Genomic DNA, 22,711 nt, shown 5'->3' with positions numbered 1-22,711 from the left:
CCAAGTATAATTTATAGTTTCAAGTTTACAGCAAACTTCTTAACACAATAACTACATATTATTTTAAAAATTACCTGCAGTAACAAAATAGGTTAGGCTGGTTTAGGTTAGAATAACTTAATTTTCACAGCAGTCCCTTGTAATACATCTAGTGCAAGATACAATAACATAAGAACCATACGTATGGGTGCTGCATAAGGTTAAGTCAGAAAATCATTCAACTCAGGAACATGAAAAGAAAGGGAAGTAGGACCTTATATATAGTCTATTACCAAAATTCATTACTTGTGTAAACAATCTTATACTTGATATTGGTATGTGTTTGTGTAAAATTAAATTGGCAGAAGGAAATTATTTACGTGCTCAACTTGTATCCCAATATATCGGCACGTTCGTATCATTAGATTAAGAAGGTAGTGTTTTGTTGTCTTTAGCCAAAAAGTATAATGCAATTCGGAAGCAGACACTAATTACATAAAATGTAAAATGTTTACGATTTGCTACCGAAGTAGACACAAGATTAGGTTAGGCAGGCACTAATTGTACACAATGTAAAATTTTCACAATTTGGTACTATTCCAGATTAAGTATAAATGTTTGAATTCATTAATTATGACTTCTTTTGGTCCGGAAATGGATCTTATAAATTGTTTCGGCCTATGTTTAGCAGAACGGGTCCAGCTCTTTCCTCTAAAAAATGTTACAATTTTGGTAATTTCTGTTCACATTCGGTTAGTATAGGATAGGTTAGGTTAGTTTAGTTTGTGTTATATTAGTGTAGAGGTCCTGTAAAATTTTCCAAAAAATGATAGAATTTCGCTTATTTCTTCTAATATTAGGTAAGTTTATGTTAGGTTACGTTATGTTACATCTGAGTACTTGCATTATTCATTTCTCCTGTAAAAGAATATACAGGTAGGTATTTCTTCGTACTCTCCCATTGTATTTTCATAATTGATAATTGATAAAATTATGTAGGTGAGTCTTAGCTACAGCATTTGATGCAAAATAACATAATCTAAGAAACTTAGTTATAATTTTCATTTTCTGATTAATTTAATTTATTTTACAGATAATAAACAAAAAAACTGTAAATTAGAGTTGTTAAACTTAACGGCAATGAGGCTGCTCCAAAAGGGATTTTATTATAAATTTATTTTACCATTTTCCATCTATTCGTCCCTACAATCCCTAATTATAGGTAGCGTTGTTTCTCACGGGAAAGGTGCATCTGAATCATCTTCAGTTTTATCATCTGAATAAATTTTGAAGTTGCTAAATTAGCAAAGAAGATTCCAAAAAGAATATTCTTGATTTTTTTTTAATATAACGTATTTCTGTGCTTGTTTTACAGATACACATTGAAGATAACCAATTTCATGAGCCACCCAACAATTTGCCAGCTTGTGAGGAAAGTATCAACAGTCTTTGCTCGTCGCCTGATGTATGTGATTGATTCCCTATTCCTGATTGTTTGAGGACAGTTCATGTTCAATTTCATCAAATGGCTAGTTTTCCTACAGTTGTAGGATATGTTGACTGTACCTATATTCCAAAAAGAAATCCTCGCAGGAAAAGCAGTGAAACATTTAAATCAGGAAATGCATCTTTAGTGTTAATGTACAAGTGGTGAGTGGCCCAAATAAAATGGACAACAGAAAATATTACTTAAGAATTATTGGAAATGGTTAGCTGTTCTTGCACAGAGACCAACACGTTTAGAACAGAGGAGTGTCCATGTGTATGTGTCACACAAAGGCTTCAATATATTGATGCTTGTGCGTGCGTATTATGTGAAAAGCAGGAACGTTCTCTGTCACCGGATCCACCTCGTGACAATGATTGTTCTAATGACTGATCAGTTTGTATTGCTAATTTGACTGTAGTCTTTATTCCAACTTTATCCCTGTGCATTCATACTATGATAACTATTTTGAAAGTAAGCATAGCGCAAATATTTGTAATATTGCAGCGCCAAATATTCTAACAAACAATGTGAAGTTTTAATATCGGTTATTGATTACTATATTCTTAAGAAATTTACCACATTAAATAAACTTCTTTCAGTACATTTGTAACTATTTGTTGTTCGAAATTTTATGTTTTATAACTTCACGCAGAGCAAACATTATCGTACAAATCATTGCTACTCACAATGTCCATTTTTGGCTATTCGGCGTCCATATCGTTTTTTTTTTTTTTTTTTTTTTTGTGATTGTCAGACGTTTTCATAGGACGGTAATATATATGTTCAATACCTTTTCAATATTGTTTTCACTGCAATCAATTGTAAAATCTATTCTTTTAAAAAAATGCAAAGTAGGCTTCATTGTAACTAAACATCACAAACTTTAACATCTTGTTCTACTGTATGCGGCAAAACAAACAGTACTGAAATCACATCGTTGAAACGTTGGCAAATGGATGTCAACTAAAGGTTACTCAATACATATTGTAAATTTACAAGGAATCGTTCCTGTATATCATGTGTTCAAAATGTTGGACATTATGTCGCACATTTTCTTCATAGAGGTCCTGTAGATCGATGAACATGTTAGTGAACACGGTTTGCTAGAATGACCAAAAAAAAAAAAAAAAAAAAAAAAAAAATGGACGAATCTTTTCTCTTAACTCCGGTATAGTGGTAGGAAGTTATCTGTTAGGAAAATTGCTTCCTTCAGCATGCCCGTATGTAGGCATCTCGAGTCATGAGGTGAGGGGAGTGGGAAGGATATGGAAAATCCGTTCCACAGGAAATCAAGCGATGTCCAAACTCTTTGTGAGCAGAAGGGTAAGTGACTCACTTGCACTGTGGACCTTCCTTTAAATCTAAGAAACTAAATAAGGCAGAAGTGTCTCGGTGCAGTAATTCCTCTCCTAAGTAGTTCATACAAAAAAAAAAAAAAAAAAAAAGGAACATCTCGGAGAGGGGGTATATTATTGCATGTTTCTGTATTTAATGTTCAAAACTTTCCTTTTCTTTTCAAAGCAAATTCACAGCGTTTAATATTGTGTACAGTAGCTCCTTAATGTGTTTTTAATTCAGTCCTCTGATTTTGTGTTCGAATCGTTAATTTATGAAACAAAGACTACAGAGACAAAGCGTTTTCAAGAGAGAAAAATAATTTTACAAATAATTTTAAAAAGAATCATTTTTTTTTTTTACCAGGATAATGATCTGAAACTCATAACTAACTTTCTGACAAAAATGTAGTTACGTTCTTTCATAAATAAAAGATAGGTTTCTATATGAACGTGCCTAAATATTCTCCCGAAGACGGTTCATTCCATTTAATTGAAAAATCACCTAAATGTCGTCTCTAAAGTTAACGTTGTTCCATAAATAAACGATTCAAATGCTGAATTAATAAAACATTTCACGTAGAGGGCTATTGTACACAACATTAAACGCTATAAAATCTGCCCTAATACGTAGTAAATTTTGAACATTAAATGCATAACAGGCAGTAATATGCGCCCCCATGCTAAATATTGAAAGTTTTGAGGACTGAATCCATGGACTACTTACTGGAAGAATTCCTGTACCGACAGGCGCGTAATATGGTAAGGCCATCTCACTTCAAACAGAGAAAATCATGGACATTCGGATTCAGTGTGAAAAAAAGAAATAGAGTATCCTGAGTCTGTATGCGAAGCGAGCAAAGGTCGTTATTTTCCGATCCGGGATATATATAAAAACTAAGAAATGAGAAATAATCGCACTTTTACATCCGTCGCAGGTACCCTTTATCTGAATTCGTTGCTATTTTAAGAATTTCGTAGGCAAAAATCATACTATCGCTATGAGGTAATACCCTTCTTCCTTTATTGAAATTTCCTACCTTGTATTAGATTGTCATAGAACAGGAACTCACGGAGACAACTTCAGCCTTTTTAACTTTACAAACACTACGAAGCCCAATCCCAACATAATGACGTAATAATTAAGTGAAGACAGGAATTAGGTCCCTAGTAACCATGAGGATTACTCTTAGAAAACTGAATGTTACTTTCACATATTTGAATAACGAACCCAGGATTTACCCGTTGGCAATCAATGCTTATTTTCACACACAATGCAGTAATCTGAATTGAGTACCATACATGATTCTGCAATATCTGTATACTATTACAGTACGTTATGCATTCCATAGCATTTTCATGAGCGGCGCAGATTTTTCGTTCATTTCAGTTACTACACTCACTACTGACTAAATACTGTCATAGCAATTCATTCATTGTAATTACATTTTGTTTCTATCAAAGCGACTAGAAGAAGCCAAATTGGCAAATGTATTTCCATGAACTTGGTTCATAGAAGTAATTCATATGCGTCAATAAACGAATACATAATTTACTTTTCATAATAGTTATATTCATTATTAAGTTATTCATTTAGGTTTGAGTACATTTATATATACAATGCTTCAGAAATACAAGAAATACAGAAATGTAGTCGCTCTTAGAGCAGAATATAATGTCTTATACTTGTCACATATTCTCCACATTAAATGGGGAGATTGGCCTTTTTCGCCTATTAAAGTCATTATTAATGAGCGTTCATGAAAGCAAGCAAATGTCATAAATGCAAAAGAAAGTCACAGAAAGAACCCCACAATTAAAGCATTTTTACATTCTTTTGTCAATTTAGACGTTTTCTAATGCTTTACACCAATTCTTGTATGAAGCGTTCAATAAACCATCTACATCTAAACATATAAAAGCGAAATACAGATTCACAGATTTGTTCACACATTCACTCAATGATCAACCCCCTGCAAAAAGCACTTAAGCTAGAATTATGAAATGTGAACAGTATGTTCATTTTATAATGTAAAGGCGTACTGAAAATGGATTTTGCAAAAATCGAACTCTTAGGAGGTAAATAAGTAGGGGTGGACAGAATTTACACACTGATCAACAAGCAGAGAAAACCACTGATGCTAGAACCACGAAATTTGGGCATTAGGTTCCTTTCATAATGTACAGACGTATTAAGAACAGATTTTACAAAGCCTCAAAGGGTACCTGGGGGATTTACGCACTGATCAACGAGCAGCGAAAACCACCGTAGCTAGAATCATTACGTTTGGTCAGTAGGTACATTTTGTGATGCAGATGCGTACTATGAACAGATTTTACAAAATTCGAGCCTTAAGAAGTTACATAGGTTCACCCTTTAATACTCGAACTTTGAATTTATACGACATATTTGCTTCCATGAACACTTTCGGTTTTCATGACAGTCAATAGGCTTTAAAAATCTTTACCAACTTCCTTTCTATGAGATTTGATTTTTTGTTTTTACATAAGATTGACCTACACTTCATAAGATCTATCAATTTAAAGAAAAAAAATAACTAAAAATAGCTTAATAATAAGTATACAAATAGTTAGTCCTTGTAATATTCTTGATTAACCTTTCTTGAATTCTACATGTCAAGGTCACCAGTTAATGAAAAATTTACACTAGCAATATCATTTCGAAAAGCATAAGAAATTGAATCAGATCATTCAATAAACAATGCATTCTTATATCAGCAAAAAATAAGGAATATACAATGCATAGCTATTATCATTGGTATATATGCTGGTACCAGCACTTCTATTAGTATATACGTGAAGGAAAAGCTCTTGTTTCTGTTATTTCGTGAGTACCACAAACATCCTATAATATATTATATCAACAAGAAAATAAAGGACTTACAATGCATAGCTATCGTTACTTCTATCAGTACATACATGACAAGGATAAACAGCTGGTGCTTCATTACTTTCATGAACACCACTGAAATTTGATGAAGCTCCATAAAATGTTAATGCTTGAACTTCAACTTCTATTTCATACAATCTGTTGACGCATTTACGCGTAATATTTGCACGTTCACTTTTGTTCAAAGAATCTATGAAGTAATATGCACAAGAAATTTTCCACGAATCGTTCAAAGCCACAACCATATAGACCGCAGCTTTTTTTCTTCTGGCAATCTAGGTAACCCAACGATTCTTCTCCAGTAAATTCGACATGTTGTTTTATTGCCATATCATCTACAACTAATGACACTTGAATGCATTTGTTCTGTTGTTTCGCTATTTGCACCTTTTCTTTCATTGCATTGAAGGCTTCTTCACATAGTCCAGGATTTCCACTCACTGAAGAGTACCATTTTTTAAAAGTCCGTGGATGCGGTAACACACAGTTAAATGTTTTACGAACATATGCATATGAAGCTGGAGAATAGAAATCAAGTGTTAACGCAAAACTTCGGAGAGCCGGATCAAATTTTTTGCTACCCGACGGACGAATGAGCGACTTCACCCCTGCATTACCTTCAACACTGAGGGGTACTGATTTTAACAACATTTCTAAAGTACCTTCTGTTATCATACACTTCTCTCTAAGATTTTGCACAATATCCTGAATACTTGCACATTTTTCTCTAAGACGTTTCTTCTTCAAGTACATTGCTTTCATCTTTCTGGATTCCATACATTTGGTTTCTGTTTCAAACAACTTCATTTTCAACAGTTTTTTTCGTGGTGTTAACTCCGTTCCACTGCAAGAAGGATCAAGTGACTGCGTATCAACATTAGAAACACCATGGGAAGGCTGCTTTAAGGTAGGTAAAGTTGTGTTACACGACTCCAACACCATATTACGATTGTCGACTTGTCTGGGAATTAACTTGCTTGATTGAATAATCTCACGCTGAATGCTCTAATATTTAAAATCTACACATCGGACGTTTGGAGATTTCCACTTTTTTGTTGCCTGAAACAATGTCACAAAAATCAATGAGTGTTGATATTTTTAAAAAACAATAAATAAATACATAAAAATTATAATTACGTCTATATAGGTGCCATGAGATTTTGCGAAATTTTCAAATTAAATTTATGTTTCGTAAAATAAATGGTTTTATTGTTGGAAGTTCACTTCCGATACTTTATGCGTTTAATTACGGATACTTTCTGAGCACTTTTTTTTTTTTTTTTCGAAAATGCAGCTTTATTTACTCATGTATTTGTCCAAAATTTAGTAAAAATCACTTCCAATGAGATCAGCTTAGTTGTATCAATAATATACTAACCAAAATATCAAAAATACAGGTGGGTTTTAAGGAGTGCAACCCGGAAAAACCTGGTTTTTTCTGAGGATGTGAATGAGAATGATGAAAGAATTGGTGAAATGAGAATGTGGGAGGAAACCTGAGAGCACGTTGTTGTCCACTAAAAGCTCAAGTTTGAATTGGTTAAGGTTTGAACTAGGGACCCTACCTTTAAGAGTACCACTGAGCTACGATGCCCTACTGTTTCGCTTTATAGCCAGTAGTGGCGTTAAGATCGACTAGTGTTGCCAGTGTTCTTCAAGAAAAAATATTCCAACACAGTTTAAAAACTGCTACATTATTATGATTTACACTGTCAACCCTGTCGAAGAGTGAAGGACCTCAAATGTCTTATAAGCGTGTAGTGGGTGAGAGTAGTAGAAGTAAGACGTGTTTAACCCCGACTATTGTTTATGCGTATAAATAATGCTGCGGACCCCCCAGTTGGGAGCTCTCTAATTTGTAATACCAAACCATAGGTAATGCTATATGTGAGAAGTGCGTTAACTTCACAACAACCCTGCGAAACTTGCCAATAAGTAACATTTTGGTCCTTTACGTTTTAGAAAATACTAAACTTACTAATGGTATACATATGAAGGGATAGTTATCTACGCCTCTGCCATATACTGTATTACTTGTCATATTTTTTTCAGCGCTCTGCTCTTGAGGTATTTAACTCAGTTTAATCCCTCAAATGGTGCAGATGAAAGAAAAGTGGTTCATGTCAAGAAAATCTGTGGAAGGCAAACTTGGAAAAATTGCCTAAAAATTACCATAATTTTGAACAATACCAAATGCAACAACCCTTTATGTTATCCGTTCTACGCTTTACAACACTGAATCAGAAATTATTATTTTTGAAGGTAAATCCTCGGTAAGTAAGCCTGTGATTTTGAACTAACAAATACCACCAATACAAACATATATATAATACTGTACATGAAATATAAAGGGTTTATTCAAGCAGACGGTTCTACCAAATAGAAAATTGAGAGGTGAAACATTTTTCGTGAGGGAATGAAAGTGTAAATATAAGTAATTACTAGCAGTGCACAGCATATTGATAGAATTTTTAGTTATAGTGAAAGTATTGTATGTGTAAGTGTCCTCTTCCATTGTCTTCGTTTATGCGTATACCCTCTGTCGCTGACGCGCCTGCATCCTACGGAAGCACCCTCTCGCTGTCTCTCGGGCCCCCTTGCTGCGCTCCTACTCAGACTCGGTTGCATAGCGGCAAGGTTCTATAATACAGATCCCCCTTCCATTTAGCTGTAATAAAGACAGAAAACAACGTACCCGGCGGGGTTCTAGCCCGCTGGCGCTCGCTCGGCAACACTCTGTGAATTAAAATTTAAACTTTGGTACAGAAAGGAATCAACCTAGGTAAGTTTACTAATTTTTATGGGGGAACGGCAAATTTTTACTTTGACTCCAACTGTGACTTCTGTTAAGAATTATACTATAAGTACAAAGGCCACAATGTTACTATACGAAGTTAAGAATTATACTATAAGTACAAGGGCCACAATGTTACTAAACCTATAAGAACCGATTAAAGTCACAGTTGGAGTCAAAGTAAAGACTTGCCGGGGGAACCTGTGTTCTAGAACATTCCCTAAAAACTGCAACGCATAAAACACGAACCTGGGTAAATGTTTAGTATTGGGGGGCCATAATGACAAAACACAACAGACCTCTATAATTTACAGGAGACACGAGTTGATAGTGGTGTTCAAGTAATCAAGACAGTATCGTATAGAATTTTATGTAGGCAGTATGGGACCTGTTCCAACTATAAAGGTAAGTGGTAGTGATTGCCCATTTCATATCGAGAACAGAACCTAACGAACCCCTACGGGCCGTCTCACCTTTTACTACTACTACTACATATGCTATGGATCCTAATTTAAGGTATGACACCATACAACGACCGGAATGAAACCGAATCGGAATAAAATATCGCAAAAAAGTAGGTGAAAAAGCTGCTCCCCCCAAGTCTAAACAATAGCCCTAACTTGTGCTAGGTGGCCACTAAAAGGCACAAATGCTATGCAAGGGAGGGTTATAGAACACAGGTCCCCATATAGGTTAGTAGCAAGGTTGATTCCTTTCTGTACCACTCTAAATTTTAATTCACAGAGTATTGCTGAGCGAGCGCCAGAGAGTGGAGGCGGGTTAGAGCCCCGCAGGGCACGTTGATTTGTCTTTATTACAGCTAAATGAGAGGGGGACCTGTATTCTACAACCTTGCCCAGTTTTTATGCCATACGTCCACACTGTACTTATACAGAACCCTCTTGAAGTCAATCTACAATTAGTAATGGAGCTCCTAATTCAGTGCATGCTCCGCTAAAAGAAATACAAAGCTCTAATATATCCTCAAAATGTAAGAAATGTGCAAAAATTTGGTAGAACCGTCTGCTAAAGTGAACGTGAACCCATTTACAAATAACTTTTTTTTTGTACAGAATATCGATAAATAACCTGAGACTTGTATAAGAGATATTGCTGCTTTTAACACTGAGTGACGATTATTTTATCCAGTAATTGACATCATTAGCAATTTTTAACAGACAAAGTAGGCCTACTCCCTCTACAACCATATAATTTCCTTGCCAAGGTGTCACAGAACACATGTAGGTTCTATAATTTTGGCAAAATTACCAACAACTCATAAACATACAATTTAATAAGTAAGCAAACTTAATATCAGTTTGACAATTCTCTAGGTAGTACTCTTTACGAGCTTTTTGACAGTCTAAATGCAATGCATATGCCTATTCACCCAATATTATTACAAGTACTACCATGAGCAAAATAAATGACGCGTCTCTTTATTTTGAAGTTTTTTGAAAATATCTCCGTTTTCTTTATATGTTCGAAATTTCGGAAAGTTTCCCCAGCAGGAAACGTTAATAACAAGTCCGTTTTAAATATTTGTGTTAGATATTAGCTTAAAATAAATAAATTAGAAGCAAAAAACATTAAATCGACCGAAATTACGAGAATTACCAACTCTGCTAAAGTGGGAAATTTTCAAGAACTCGAGGGAATTCTGCAGTTCAACACGAAGCAACGACATCGATGTCATTGAGAGAAATGCGGATTAGATCTACAAACGAAACTTTTAACGAAACATTTCTAATATGTCCTATTACGTGCATTATCTGCAAACTTCAAATATATGAAACTATGCCAAGTATTAGCGTTTAGATAGAGCAAATAGTGGAAATTACCTATGGAAAAGGACGAATTGGTAGCACGATCGTAATGAAAAATCATCTTCACCGTAGAACATGTTCAGTTTGCGTAAGAAAATAAATAGCTCAGTTAGTTAAAGCAGTGAGTCTGTATGCCGCAGGTAGCTGGTTCGAACCCCCATAGAAGTGCAATTGTGACTTTTATTATTATGGTTATTTGATTTAATTTTTTATGTGGGAAAGAATCAAATTGTAACATATGTGTAAAGCTCATGACGATACCAAAAAAAAAAAAAAAAAAGAAAGAAAGAAAAGAAAAAATGTTGTCGCACTTGCATTAGTGACCCTAATTTTTGTTTGTAAACAGTTTCGTAATTATTTTCCCTGTGCTCACTGCTCACAATATGCTCGCTGGTGTATAACGAATGCTTTCCAGTAAACGTTAATTCTAATTTGGAGATTTTTATAAAGTTTCACAATGTTTATCATTAAATAATCTTCTATCTACTTGTTTGGACATTTTGATAACATATTTCCCTATTAAATGTTTAATTTTCCCTAGATGTTTCATTACGGGAAAGTTTTACAATGTATTTGTTTTGAATTGAAATTGTTTTGAATTTAGCACATGAGGTAAGTAGCCCGAAGGAGGAGAACCGAAGTAGCTGATATTCTACGTAAAAGCAACCTATTGTAGAATGATGATGCTTCTTACCTTCAGCACATAATCTTTACATTAGAGAGTCAGAGAGAAAAACCCTGTTTTTTCCTCCCCTATGACCACCCATCTTAAACCACCTCTACATACCATGGTTCGTCTTACACAATTTCGGTGCTCCAAAGACATTCACATAATAATAATAATAATAATAATAATAATAATAATAATAATAATAATAATAATTCTGAATATGCCATACAGTGGCGGATATAGGACGTTAAAAGTGGGGGGGGGCAAGACATGATCTGAATATTTGTATATCACTGTTAGTTTCCCTGGTTGTTTCCAACACTTTGTTTGACGAAAGGTTGTATAACTAATAGGATACTATCTTTTTCGGTTAAAATACCGTATATCGTATTTTTATATTTTATTAAATAAATTGACAAGAGCAACAGAAGTAGGCACTAGCCCTTTGTACTCTTAAACAACAAAGGTGTAAGAAGAGATTTGATTCCTTGCTCATGAACATCTTAAAATTCTGGGGATCGCGGTGGCTCAGTGGTAGATCGTTCACCTCTGGTGCATGGGGTTCCTGGTCCAAACCCTGCTCCCGCCAAGTGGGCCTTGTGGGGGACAAACACCGTGTGCGTGGGTTTTCTCGGTTTCTCCCGTTTCCTCCCACTTTCTTCATTCCACCATTTCATTTACAGTATTTCTCATCTTCACCGTCTCCTTTAGCCTAGTCGGCATAAGCGTGGGACATAAAACTCAAAACTTTCATTTCATTTGTTTCACTTAACATTCTGTCTGGAAAATTGTGTAATCAGATTATTTAATAACAAATTTACAAAACAAATAAATAGAAAGGATAATATTAATCATAGTAATGAATAATGAGGTATGCTATGTAGAAGTAATATTGAAACTGGGGTTTAATGAACAACTTAATTTTTAATTCCACGTATGCTTTTAAATGAATGTTATTACTCTTGGAAAATGAAAGCCAGTAAATACAACAAACATTTGCTACGACATTTAAAGCAATACACGTATTTGCTTGTGCAGCTTCTCGAAACATGTTCGTTGCCATTAGGTGCAGTTTTAACTCACTTGGAATACATCAAAACACAACCACACTTAGAATCATTTCACACTCCGGTTATACAAAATAATTCTAAAACCTAGAATTATGTTGAATTTACTAAATCTAATTGTGTATACACTCGTACACCCCTAAACACACCACTTCACTTGTATATTACACTACAAAACAAGGAAAAGGTAGAAGTTGTTTCTTTATACGCTCTTTTTAATCAATATTCCTTACTTTAGAAAGAAGAAAAGACATTCTAGGAACTGTCAATTTTTATGCAATTAAAGAATTCCTTGTGAAATACTTTTTTTTTTTTTTTTTTTTTTTTTGCAAATGTTCTTTCAATTAGTTTCAAAGCGGCTGACTAACATATCGAGCCGTTGTAAGAAGGTTGTATAGAAGCAAAACCTTCTAAATTCGTTTTTGATTTTTATCTGGGAACGAAGAAAAAGTTACGCCCTCATGTTTTCAGAATTTCTGAACAACTTTTTTGTTTAGTTGTTGATTTCACTCATTTGTTTATTGATCACTAAAAAAAAAAAAAAAAATGTTCAACAATTCTGAAGCATAAGGGCGTCACTTCTTCGTTTCATGACAAAATTGAATAATGGATTTATCAGGTTTTGCTTCTATACCACTGAATTGAAAGTATGCTGGAATTGTTGTGCTTCAATAGGTTAATTTTGGGGATGTTTTCCGTGACAATTAAAACGCAATTCCTGTTGCTTTCTTAACTTCACGGGAAAACAACCAATATATACTCACACAATGACAAATATTATATGGCACCATTTTTTCTATGAGACAGTAATAATACAAAAACTTTAGATTTCCAAATGAAACTATATACATTAATGGGTTACTTCAAAAAAGTGGGGGGGGGGGCAAATGCCCCCTTTGTCCCCCTAATCGCGGCCCATGATGGCATACTTACCTAATGTAGTAACCTTAGACATCTTAGTTTAAAATGCTTTTTTTGTAATAATTTGAGCAACCATGTGGGAGGCGGCACGACGGTTTTTTGCCCCTCTCATTTCAGTACCCTCCCAACAGACAAGGACAACGTTACTGACAAACAGGGACAACGTTACGTAATTTCTGATAAGCAGGGCAGACAAAATGAATAAGAAAATATATTTATATCACCCTCTCCCCCTTTAATAATTGGAATATCACGTAGCATTTTTAATTCTACTGAAGATAACCCTGTGCGGTTAGGGGTAAGTAACTAAAGAGATACCTAATACATAGCTCCCCTTGATTGTAATATTACCGCTTCTTTATTTGTTCGAGGGAGCTCCTACACAACCAAGGGTGACAAAAAGAATAGGAAAAGTGTCTATTGATTTTAGTGGCTGATCCAGCACGGATTCCTGAGTGGGGGGGAAGCGGTGAAGTGAAGGATTCTTTTGTTGATGTGCAGGTGTCACAAATTACCACTTAACTAAACTAAACATAATGGTGTGGTTAACCGGAACCCAGTCAGTTCAAATTGATGTAAAAGTTTAATTTTTTACTTCATATTAAAGTTTTGGTTCCAAATGAGAATTTCAGTCCGAGTGGTCAATGATCAAATCTTGGGGGGCTTTTCGGTGTAGAGGCTATGACCCCCTTATGGGAAAAGGCAAAAATATTAAAATTCTTAAAACTTTCGAAGTTTTCGTCTATTTTAAAGGAACTTTTGGCTTCATATTCAAGTGTTTTTTCCAAATGACAATTCCAGTCCGAGTAGACAATGATCAATTCTCGGGGGACTCTGCAATGTAGGAAAAATAATGACGTCTATATCGTGATCCTGTTGGTGACATCACGAGTCATGACGTGAATATAGCACAAAGTAAACGCTAAGTGCTGTCGGCTCTCGTAGCTGAGTGAGCTAGCGCAGCATGCTAGAAAGGAAGGTTGGTTTTGGCGTGGGTTCAAATCCTTCCTAAGGACAATTATTTTCATTATTTTTAAAAAAGTTTATAACACTTCTTTCGTTAAAAAAAGATTTAAAATAGTATTCAAAAAGTGATTTAACAATTATTTATTTTAAAATTTTCATTAAAATAAGTTTGCCCTTGTACTATACAGATCCATAGCGAAGTTAGTAGTAAAAATAGTAGTAGTAGGAACGGGTTACAATGCAATTCAGCATTCATTTGTTTCCGTGCGATGTTGCCAAACGTAACTCGCTTACAATGCTTTCTGGCTAGGCCTTAGTGTGTTTCGAAAATATGCTTGTAAAGTTCCAAGGTTCAGCATTGACGAGGAGTTTTTGCTATTAATATCCCTTCTAACAATATTGGCAGTGGACAAAAGTTGGACCGTGTTGAAGCCTTTTGCTCCTAATTTAGTTATTTTACTTTATTATTTAACGAATATATTGAAAATATATTTGTCAGCAAGCACGTATGCAGGAATTTATTTCGGGAGGGGTCCAAAGTTATCTGCGGGGTCCGACTTCAATATTAGGATAAATTATAATATTTTTTAAAAAATAACCCCCAAATTTAGGTTAAATTTACAGAAAAGTTGGGATTTCAGAGGGGGTCCGGACCCCCTGAACCCACCCCTAAATGCGTCCTTGTTTGTCAGTAATGTTTCCTCATTTTGAAACCCTCAGAAACTTCGAATATGTAAAGGAAAACGAGTTATTTTCGATAAAGTATCACTTCAAGGAGGCGGGATATTTTTTATTGCACATGGTGGTACCCCAACTTAACAAGGGCAAGAATTCCTTTACTTTGGTTCTCTGCAATTGCGCTCTATCGAAAGGTTAGGTTTGTAATATATACTCCTAAGAACAAACGTGTTTGCCAGAGAACCGTGATACTGAACAGAGCTCCACAGAAATGCATGCTGAACTTTCGTTTATAGCAACCTTTTTTTGTTTTTTGCCCTCAAGGTCAATCGAGTGATGATTCAGTTTAGTACCTGTTCTTAAGCTGTGTTGGTATTACTTCGAATAGTTTTGACGTGTGTTTTCCAACCACCATATGAACAGACAATCAGGGCAAATCATAGCATACAATACATTTAAGCAAGTATATTTGTCGCGAAATTATTACACACATTACCCAAAGACACTTAATATATGAATCCATACATTTATTTATATAGGTAAAGCAAAGAGTGGAAATTACCTATCGAAAGAATAAATTAACAGCACGATCATAATGAAAAGCATGCCTCGTAATATAACAGACTTGTTTCGCGTAAGAAATCGAAACTCAGTTGGTCAGAGGAACTAGTCTGTACGAATTAGGTTGTTAGTTGGAGCCTAATACGAGTAAGAGTTTTTATTACTATTGTTTTTCTCTTTTTTTATGTGAGGAAAAATCAAATTGTAACATCGCGATATCAAATGTATTTGGTTAGGTAACTTTGTCTTAGCTAAACTTTAAATATCAGTAACCGTCGAAATTATTTTACTAACCCATCAGTTACTGAACATTTCAAACATCAGTCGCATAAGATGAAGGTTAGCCTCACGTCCGCAGCCCTTAGTTATGCGTCCATACTTTCAGGGCCGGACCTTGGGCGGGTCAACCCGGGCCACTGCCCGGGGCGCCAGAGTCAGAGGGACGCCAAAACGAGCCTCAAAAAGTAAATTTTATAATGTGTTTCCTACTGACTTTTTTGGTTTATATTCTTGTAAAGTAGCGGCAATTACATAATCTTTTTCCATTTCACCATGGAAGAAGAGTTTCATAGCACTAAGGGGACTGTATCGACAAATGGAGAGATGGCATGTAGAATAAAGAGTGGAGGGGGAGTAAGTATTGTTTGTTTCTTTGCTTGAGTTTAGTGTTCCACAGTTATGCCTTAATGGCCAAAGGAGATGTGGATACTGATTATAGTGAAATCCGAACCACGTTTATCGTTCAACAGTAACCCACCGGGAATTGGACCCGGGACCACAGAAGGCAGGCGTACTAGCCACTAGACCAAGCTGGGGGGGCGGTGTTCGTATTGTTTATAGCAGGCCATATTCTTTGTGAAGTTTTTCTAGGTAATGACTGTCTTTTTGAAAAATGGGTTTAAACTATTAAAAACACTAGGATAAAATGTAAAATATAGGCTAATACTAGGGGGGAGGGCGCCATAAAGTCACTTTGCCCAGGTGAAAATTTGGCCTGGTCCGTCCCTGCGTACTTTCTATATATTTTTTGACTTTGCAGCTTGTGCGGTCCCCACGCCACAGAGTTGTAGGGGCCCTATTTACGCCAATGCTTCGAACGTAATTCAATAACTGTTGCAGAAATTCTACCATCAGCGTGGAAACGGGAATATATATTTTTCTAATAGTTCCATAGAACTTTCACCCAGAACACCAGATGCAATATTTCGGAATGGGCTCTGGCTAAGTATAAGGAGGATCTGATATTTCCTAAGTAAGTTCCTTTCAGAAAGTTTGATATTTCTTTAACGGTGTTGCAATGAACATACTCATCGTTCGACACCAAACCATCCTGGACAAATCCCTCTAGAGCAACGATCGGCAAAAGTTTATTCTGGCTAATTTTATAAGCGACTCAAGGGTGAAACACTTGTTAACGAAAGCAATGCTGTGCATACACTGCCATGCTTCTGACAAAATATAAAGTGTTTTATAATCTTTAGACACTTTTCCTTTTTTTTTTTTTTGTCACTCTTGGTTGTGTAGGGCGCCTTCGAACAAATAAAGAAGCGGTAATATTACAGCCAAACGACGCTATAAATATATTACGTATTTCTTTTGTTAACTAATCATAGCCGTCTAGAGTCATCTTCGGTAGAATAAAAAAATATGCTACGTGATATTCCACTCACGGAGGAAAGGATATATTCCTTATTCATTTTGTCTGCCCTGCTTGTCAGAAATTAAATACTTTCTTTTGGGAGGTGCTGAAAATAGAGGAGCAAAATAAAACGTCGTGCTCCTCCTACAGTTTAAATTTTGTTACGTGGTTGCCAAAATAATTACTAAAGAAAGCACTTTAAACTAAGTTGTCTAAGGTTACTACATGATGTAAGGGTGGCATATTCAGGAATAATAATAATAATAATAATAATAATAATAATAATAATAATAATAATTATTATTATTATTATTATTATTATTATTATTATTATTATTATTATTATTATTATTATATGAATATCTTTGGAGAGACGAAATTATGTGTCACGAATCATTACATGTAGAGCTTTAAGATGAGTGGTCAAACGGGAGGAAAAAAAAAAGGATTTTTCTCTCTGAGTCTCTAACGTAAAGATTATGTGCTGAAGGTAAGAAGCGTCATCAATCTAAAATTGGTTGCTTTTACGTAGAATATCAGCTACTTCAGTTCTCCTCCTTCGGGCTACTTACCTCATGGGGTAAATTCAAAACAATTTCAATTCAAGACAAATACACTATAAAACTATTCCGTAATGAAACATCTAGGGAAAATTAAACATTTAATAGGGAACTCTGATATCAAAGTGTCCAAAAAAGTAGATAGAAGATTATTTAATGATAAACATTGTGAAACTTTATAAAAATCTCCAAATTAGAATTAGCTTTTACTGGGAAACATTCATTATGCACCAGCGAGCATATTGTGAGCAGTGAGCACAGGGAAAATAATTACGAAACTGTTTACAAACAAAATTAGGGACACTAATGCAAGTGCGACAACATTTTTTTTTTTTTTTGGTATCGTCATGAGTTTTACACATATGTTACAATTTGAGTCTTTCCCACATAAAAAATAAATAAAATGACCACAGTAATAAAAACGACAGTTGCACTTTTGTGGGGGTTCGAACCAGCTACCTTCGGTATACAGACTCGTTGCTTTAACTAACTGAGCTATTTGTTTTCTTACGCAAACTGAACATGTTCTACGGTGAAGATGATTTTTCATTACGATCGTGCTACCAATTCGTCCTTTTCCATAGGTAATTTCCACTATTTGCTCTATCTAAACTCTAATACTTGGCATAGTTTCATATATTTGAAGTTTGCAGATAATGCACGTAATAGGACATATTAGAAATGTTTCGTTAAAAGTTTCGTTTGTAGATCTAATCCGCATTTCTCTCAATGACATAGATGTCGTTGCTTCGTGTAGAACTGCAGAATTCCCTCGAGTTCTTGAAAATTTCCCACTTTAGCAGAGTTGGTAATTCTCGTAATTTCGGTCGATTTAATGTTTTTTGCTTCTAATTTATTTATTTTAAGCTAATATCTAACACAAATATTTAAAACGGACTTGTTATTAACGTTTCCTGCTGGGGAAACCTTACGAAATTTCGAACATATAAAGAAAACGGAGATATTTTCAAAAAAACTTCAAAATAAAGAGACGCGTCATTTATTTTGCTCATGGTAGTACCTACACAATCACGTTTTATTATTTATTTAAGGAGTATGTTTAGTACAAGGGGTCCAGAAGCACGTAAAAAACACAAAATTTACAGGAGAAATGAGTGATGCAAGTACTTAGACGTAACATAACGTAACCAAATCTAACCTAACCTAATATAAATTAACGTAAGCTAACCTGAACTAACCTAAACTAACCTAATATTAGTAGAAATAAGGAAATTCTATCATTTTTTTGAAAATTATGTGGGACTCTTACACTAATATAACATAAACTAAACTAACCTAACGTAACCTAAACTAGCCTAACCTAACTTAAACTAACCAACCCTACCCTAAACTAACCGAATGTGAACAGAAATTACCAAAATAGTAACATTTATTTACAGAAAAGATCTGGACCCCTTCTGCTAAACATAGGCCTTATTGAAACCTTAAAGGAAAGAAAATAACTTACCTTTGAAATATTATGAAATTCCAAAGAAAGTTTATTCATTCTTCATAAATTTCTCTTCATAACACAGATAATCAACACATAACACAAACATAACTTATCATTATCTCTTTTTCCCTGCACAATATGGCGGATCGATTCGATTTTTGCGAGTTCGATACCATCAAAGATCTCGCATTAGGGCACCTCTAGGTCTAGATATTATCTCAATGGTTTTCTGGAACGTGGCATGCAAAGGAGTTCTTTTTGTATTCTAACCATGAGTTACACACTGCCATATCAATAAAATGGAAAATGACAAGTAGGTACCACTTTTTAGATTTCAAATGAATTTTGTAATAGGACATGAGCTGATCTATCTTGGCAACTCCCCCCACACTTCTATTGCACAGATTCACAACCACAGACAAAGGATATACAGACCGCAAACTTCCAATATCTGCAATTGAAATAAGTTTTTATCGTCTGCACAGCGAAAGAGCCAATCAGCGCTCGGGTGGGCGGAACGATGTGTCGTCCCGAGTGAGATGGCGCTGCCATCGGTCTGTGAACGTGACGTCATGGGTTGTCATAGTAACCAGGGATTGTTTTCGTCTGCTTTGAATCACAAGTGTTAGACGCAGTGCAGAATGATTGTGTTCAGCTTTTCTTGTACTGCCTCTGGATTTGACATTCCTTTCCAGCTTTATATATATATATATATATATATATATATATATATATATATATATATATATATATATATATATATATATATATATATATATATAAATCAGATTTTTCTTTTTTCCCTTTTTTTTCGAGTTCACTGAAAATGCCCAAGTTCTGCAAAATACGTCAACATAAAAAGCTGTTCAATTTTCTCTCTTCAATTTTCCACAAACCAGACAACTTCTGGTATTGTGTCTAGATTCCTGGATCCTGGTTGCCATTTTCTAGCTCGACTTTAAATTAGTAGCACAAACTACAATAAAGACAAACTAAATTCACACAATGGCAAAGCACACACTCGCAGCCACTCTTCCACCACGTGCTAGTATCCTAACCCGCGCCCAGTGAGACAAAGCCTCGAAGGTGGCGTCAGATCGACTGATTAGTTCCGTCGTCGTTGGTGCGTAGGCGCTACTGTTCCTGAAATTTCCAGTTTGCCGCGGAGTTTGCGGTCTGTATATCCTTTGTCTGTGTTCACAACTTCTGTCCGAGTTACTTTGTCGTAGTTTTCCTCTTTCTTGTTGTATCTTTCTCTACTGTCTACTTCCCCAAAACCCAACATTTTGACTGCTTTGTTGTCAAACCATCTAGTAACCATTAAGTCCCTTTCTTGTACTACTGTTACTGTGTTACTATTACGGTGATCACAGTTTCAAGTTGCAATAGTCGTGTGAATGAGGAAATATTTACTATATGCAAATGAAAAGCAACTAGGTGAGAAGACCTCGAATACTACTATTACGGAGAAGAAATAACAATACAGTGCTAAGACCCAATTAAACATTATTTGTATTACTTTTTGTCCGACTGTCTAAAACAAACAAAATTTTACACAAATAAGATTTTAAATAAAATTACTGAATTTGTACTAGTAGCATAATTAAAGAAAAGTCTCCGAAGAATAAAAACAATATTGATTCTGTTGTTTTCAAAAGACACCAAAATCTGCTTTCTCTTAAACAAAGGAAATAGAAATATCTAGATTTCTGAAACAAAAAAGTCTGTCCTTACTGGCTACCCTTACAATTGTGATGGCCGAAATTTACGACGTTCCCACCAATTTGATAATTACCTTGTAGACATAACAAATTGCCCTAATGAAGAAATAGATCTTGATTCACAATGGAAAGCATATATACTTACCAAATGCACTTCAGGCGATGAGTAATAGACCTCCAAAACTATGGTTCTCGAGGATTTTCTTCAACTCGGCAAAACACACTACTCATAAACGTTGTGATTTTCAATATACTCAACAGATGGCAATTCAGTACCTGACAACTTGTCATTCAGACACTCACAAATGTGCAAATGTGCTTGTAGCTAATTTGTGTCCTAAAATCCTTTGATTGTTGTTTTTTTTTTTTTTTTTTTTTTTTTTTTTTTTTTAACAATGAAAGTAGAACTCACAATTGTGAGGGTATCTGCTGAAAGGGTTGAGGGAGGGGAAGGAGGCAGATATTTAAAAAATGATCGAAAATGACCGATATTAGCATCTGATCCATAGTTTTCGGTGTCGCTGAGGCGAACAGTGACACTTCCGATGCTATTTAAATCCAAATTCAGCCCAGCAACTTGAGGGAGGGGCAGATATGTATAAAAATGATCAAAAATGACCGATATTAGCGCCGAATCCGCAGTTTTCAGGATCGCTGAGATGAACAGTGACACTTTCGATCCTGTTTAAATCCACATTCAGTCCCGCAACTTTATATATATATATATATATATAGTGTTCATTTATTATGTAGCCAAAATTCACTGGTGAAATCTTCATACCTAAACAATTAGAAAAGTGCATATGAACATAGATAAAAAAACGGCGTTGCTTCAAAGTTACGAGATGCCGAAATCGAGAAAATTGTAACTTTCACATTGTAAAAATCGTTGTGTTATTTCAACGACATGCCTATGTGTTAACACGATTGTGTTAAAATATAACACAAACAGGTGGTTAGAACAACTCACTCTCCATTTGGAGTTATGTGTCAAATGCCATAGTTGAAATCACACACAACCTGTGTGTTAAATAAAGTCAAGTGTAAAATCTTCGGTGTTGTTTTCTGCGTGATTGCCAAATATGTTGGCATCTAATTGTAAAGGCTAATGGATTGAAGCTCCAGAAAAACAGTAGAAAGAAATACTTAAACAAATCCAGGTATACGCAAAATTTCAACATGCAAACCGCACGATGTGTTTTCAATTGTTTTACATAATGTTTCTGAAGAAATATGTCAACAGCGAGAAACAACATCGTATCACTTTGTCATTTCTACACTGCACTAGAGCTCACCAGTCAAGACCGAGGACTGTGCTTCAAAAATGGCGGAAAACAAGTAGAATCACGATTAAGAGGCAAACATATTATAAGGATATAGGTAAGAGTTTCCTATGATTCTTGAACAAGATATTGGTGAAGGTTGTGTTTCGCACCATTAAGAAATACATTACAACAAATGTTGGGAAGGACGACAAAATTTTTTATGAAGATTTTCTATATGAAGTGTTCTGTAGTTTACTATTCTTATTTTAAAATTGGAATCTTCGATAAGCGTAAGCATGCACACCACATGGTTTTCCAACACAGAAAAATGGTTACATCAACACCACACACGAAGTTATTTCAACACTGAAATAGGTGTCGTAGTAACAGAACTGAAGTTGAATTAACACCAAAAACGGTGTTAATCTGGTGGTCTGACCTTGAATTATGTCACAGATTGTGTGTTGAAATAATAAGAAAATGATGTTGAAGTAACACAGGGACTGTGTTATATTGATACTTGACATGGTGTAATATTAATACAAAATAATTAACACACTACACACTGTGTTACTTTCTTCGTGTTGGTGCAACACCGCCACAAGTAACACTCAACACTTTTTTCTACACCACCGACCCTGGCATGGTGTCGAATTAACACCGAAATACTAACACAGATCCGAATTTAGCATCGCTCAACGCCGGTTGTGTGTTAAAGACGTAACATCCCCTATATTAAACGCCAACACCGCAGGGTCTGTGTTGAACTAACAGCGCATAGTGGTAGTCACACTGGAACCACTTCCCTGTCTTAAAATTGAGTTGAATTAACACAACCATTTTTTACTATGCAGGCTGCCTAGCTCGAAAACTATGA

The 22,711-nt window shown here is 35.2% G+C and overlaps 1 protein-coding gene across 1 annotated transcript; it reads right to left on the bottom strand.

The window, feature by feature from the left end:
• Positions 1 to 4,208: 4,208 nt before the first annotated feature.
• LOC145680482 (uncharacterized) lies at positions 4,209 to 19,225 on the bottom strand. Its single transcript, XM_081751056.1, has 2 exons — positions 18,864 to 19,225; positions 4,209 to 6,772 (listed from the first exon to the last, which is right to left on the bottom strand). Exon 2 carries the CDS (start codon positions 6,653 to 6,655, stop codon positions 5,885 to 5,887), a length of 771 nt encoding a protein of 256 aa, XP_081607182.1. The 5' UTR covers positions 6,656 to 6,772; positions 18,864 to 19,225; the 3' UTR covers positions 4,209 to 5,884.
• Positions 19,226 to 22,711: the final 3,486 nt, after the last annotated feature.

The sequence above is a fragment of the Thermobia domestica genome, chromosome 3, assembly GCF_964235325.1.
Source record: "Thermobia domestica chromosome 3, izTheDome1.hap1.1, whole genome shotgun sequence".
Taxonomy (NCBI): domain Eukaryota; kingdom Metazoa; phylum Arthropoda; class Insecta; order Zygentoma; family Lepismatidae; genus Thermobia; species Thermobia domestica.
Note: the sequence above shows the minus strand (reverse complement) of the source record. Positions and strands in the feature narration are given on the sequence as shown.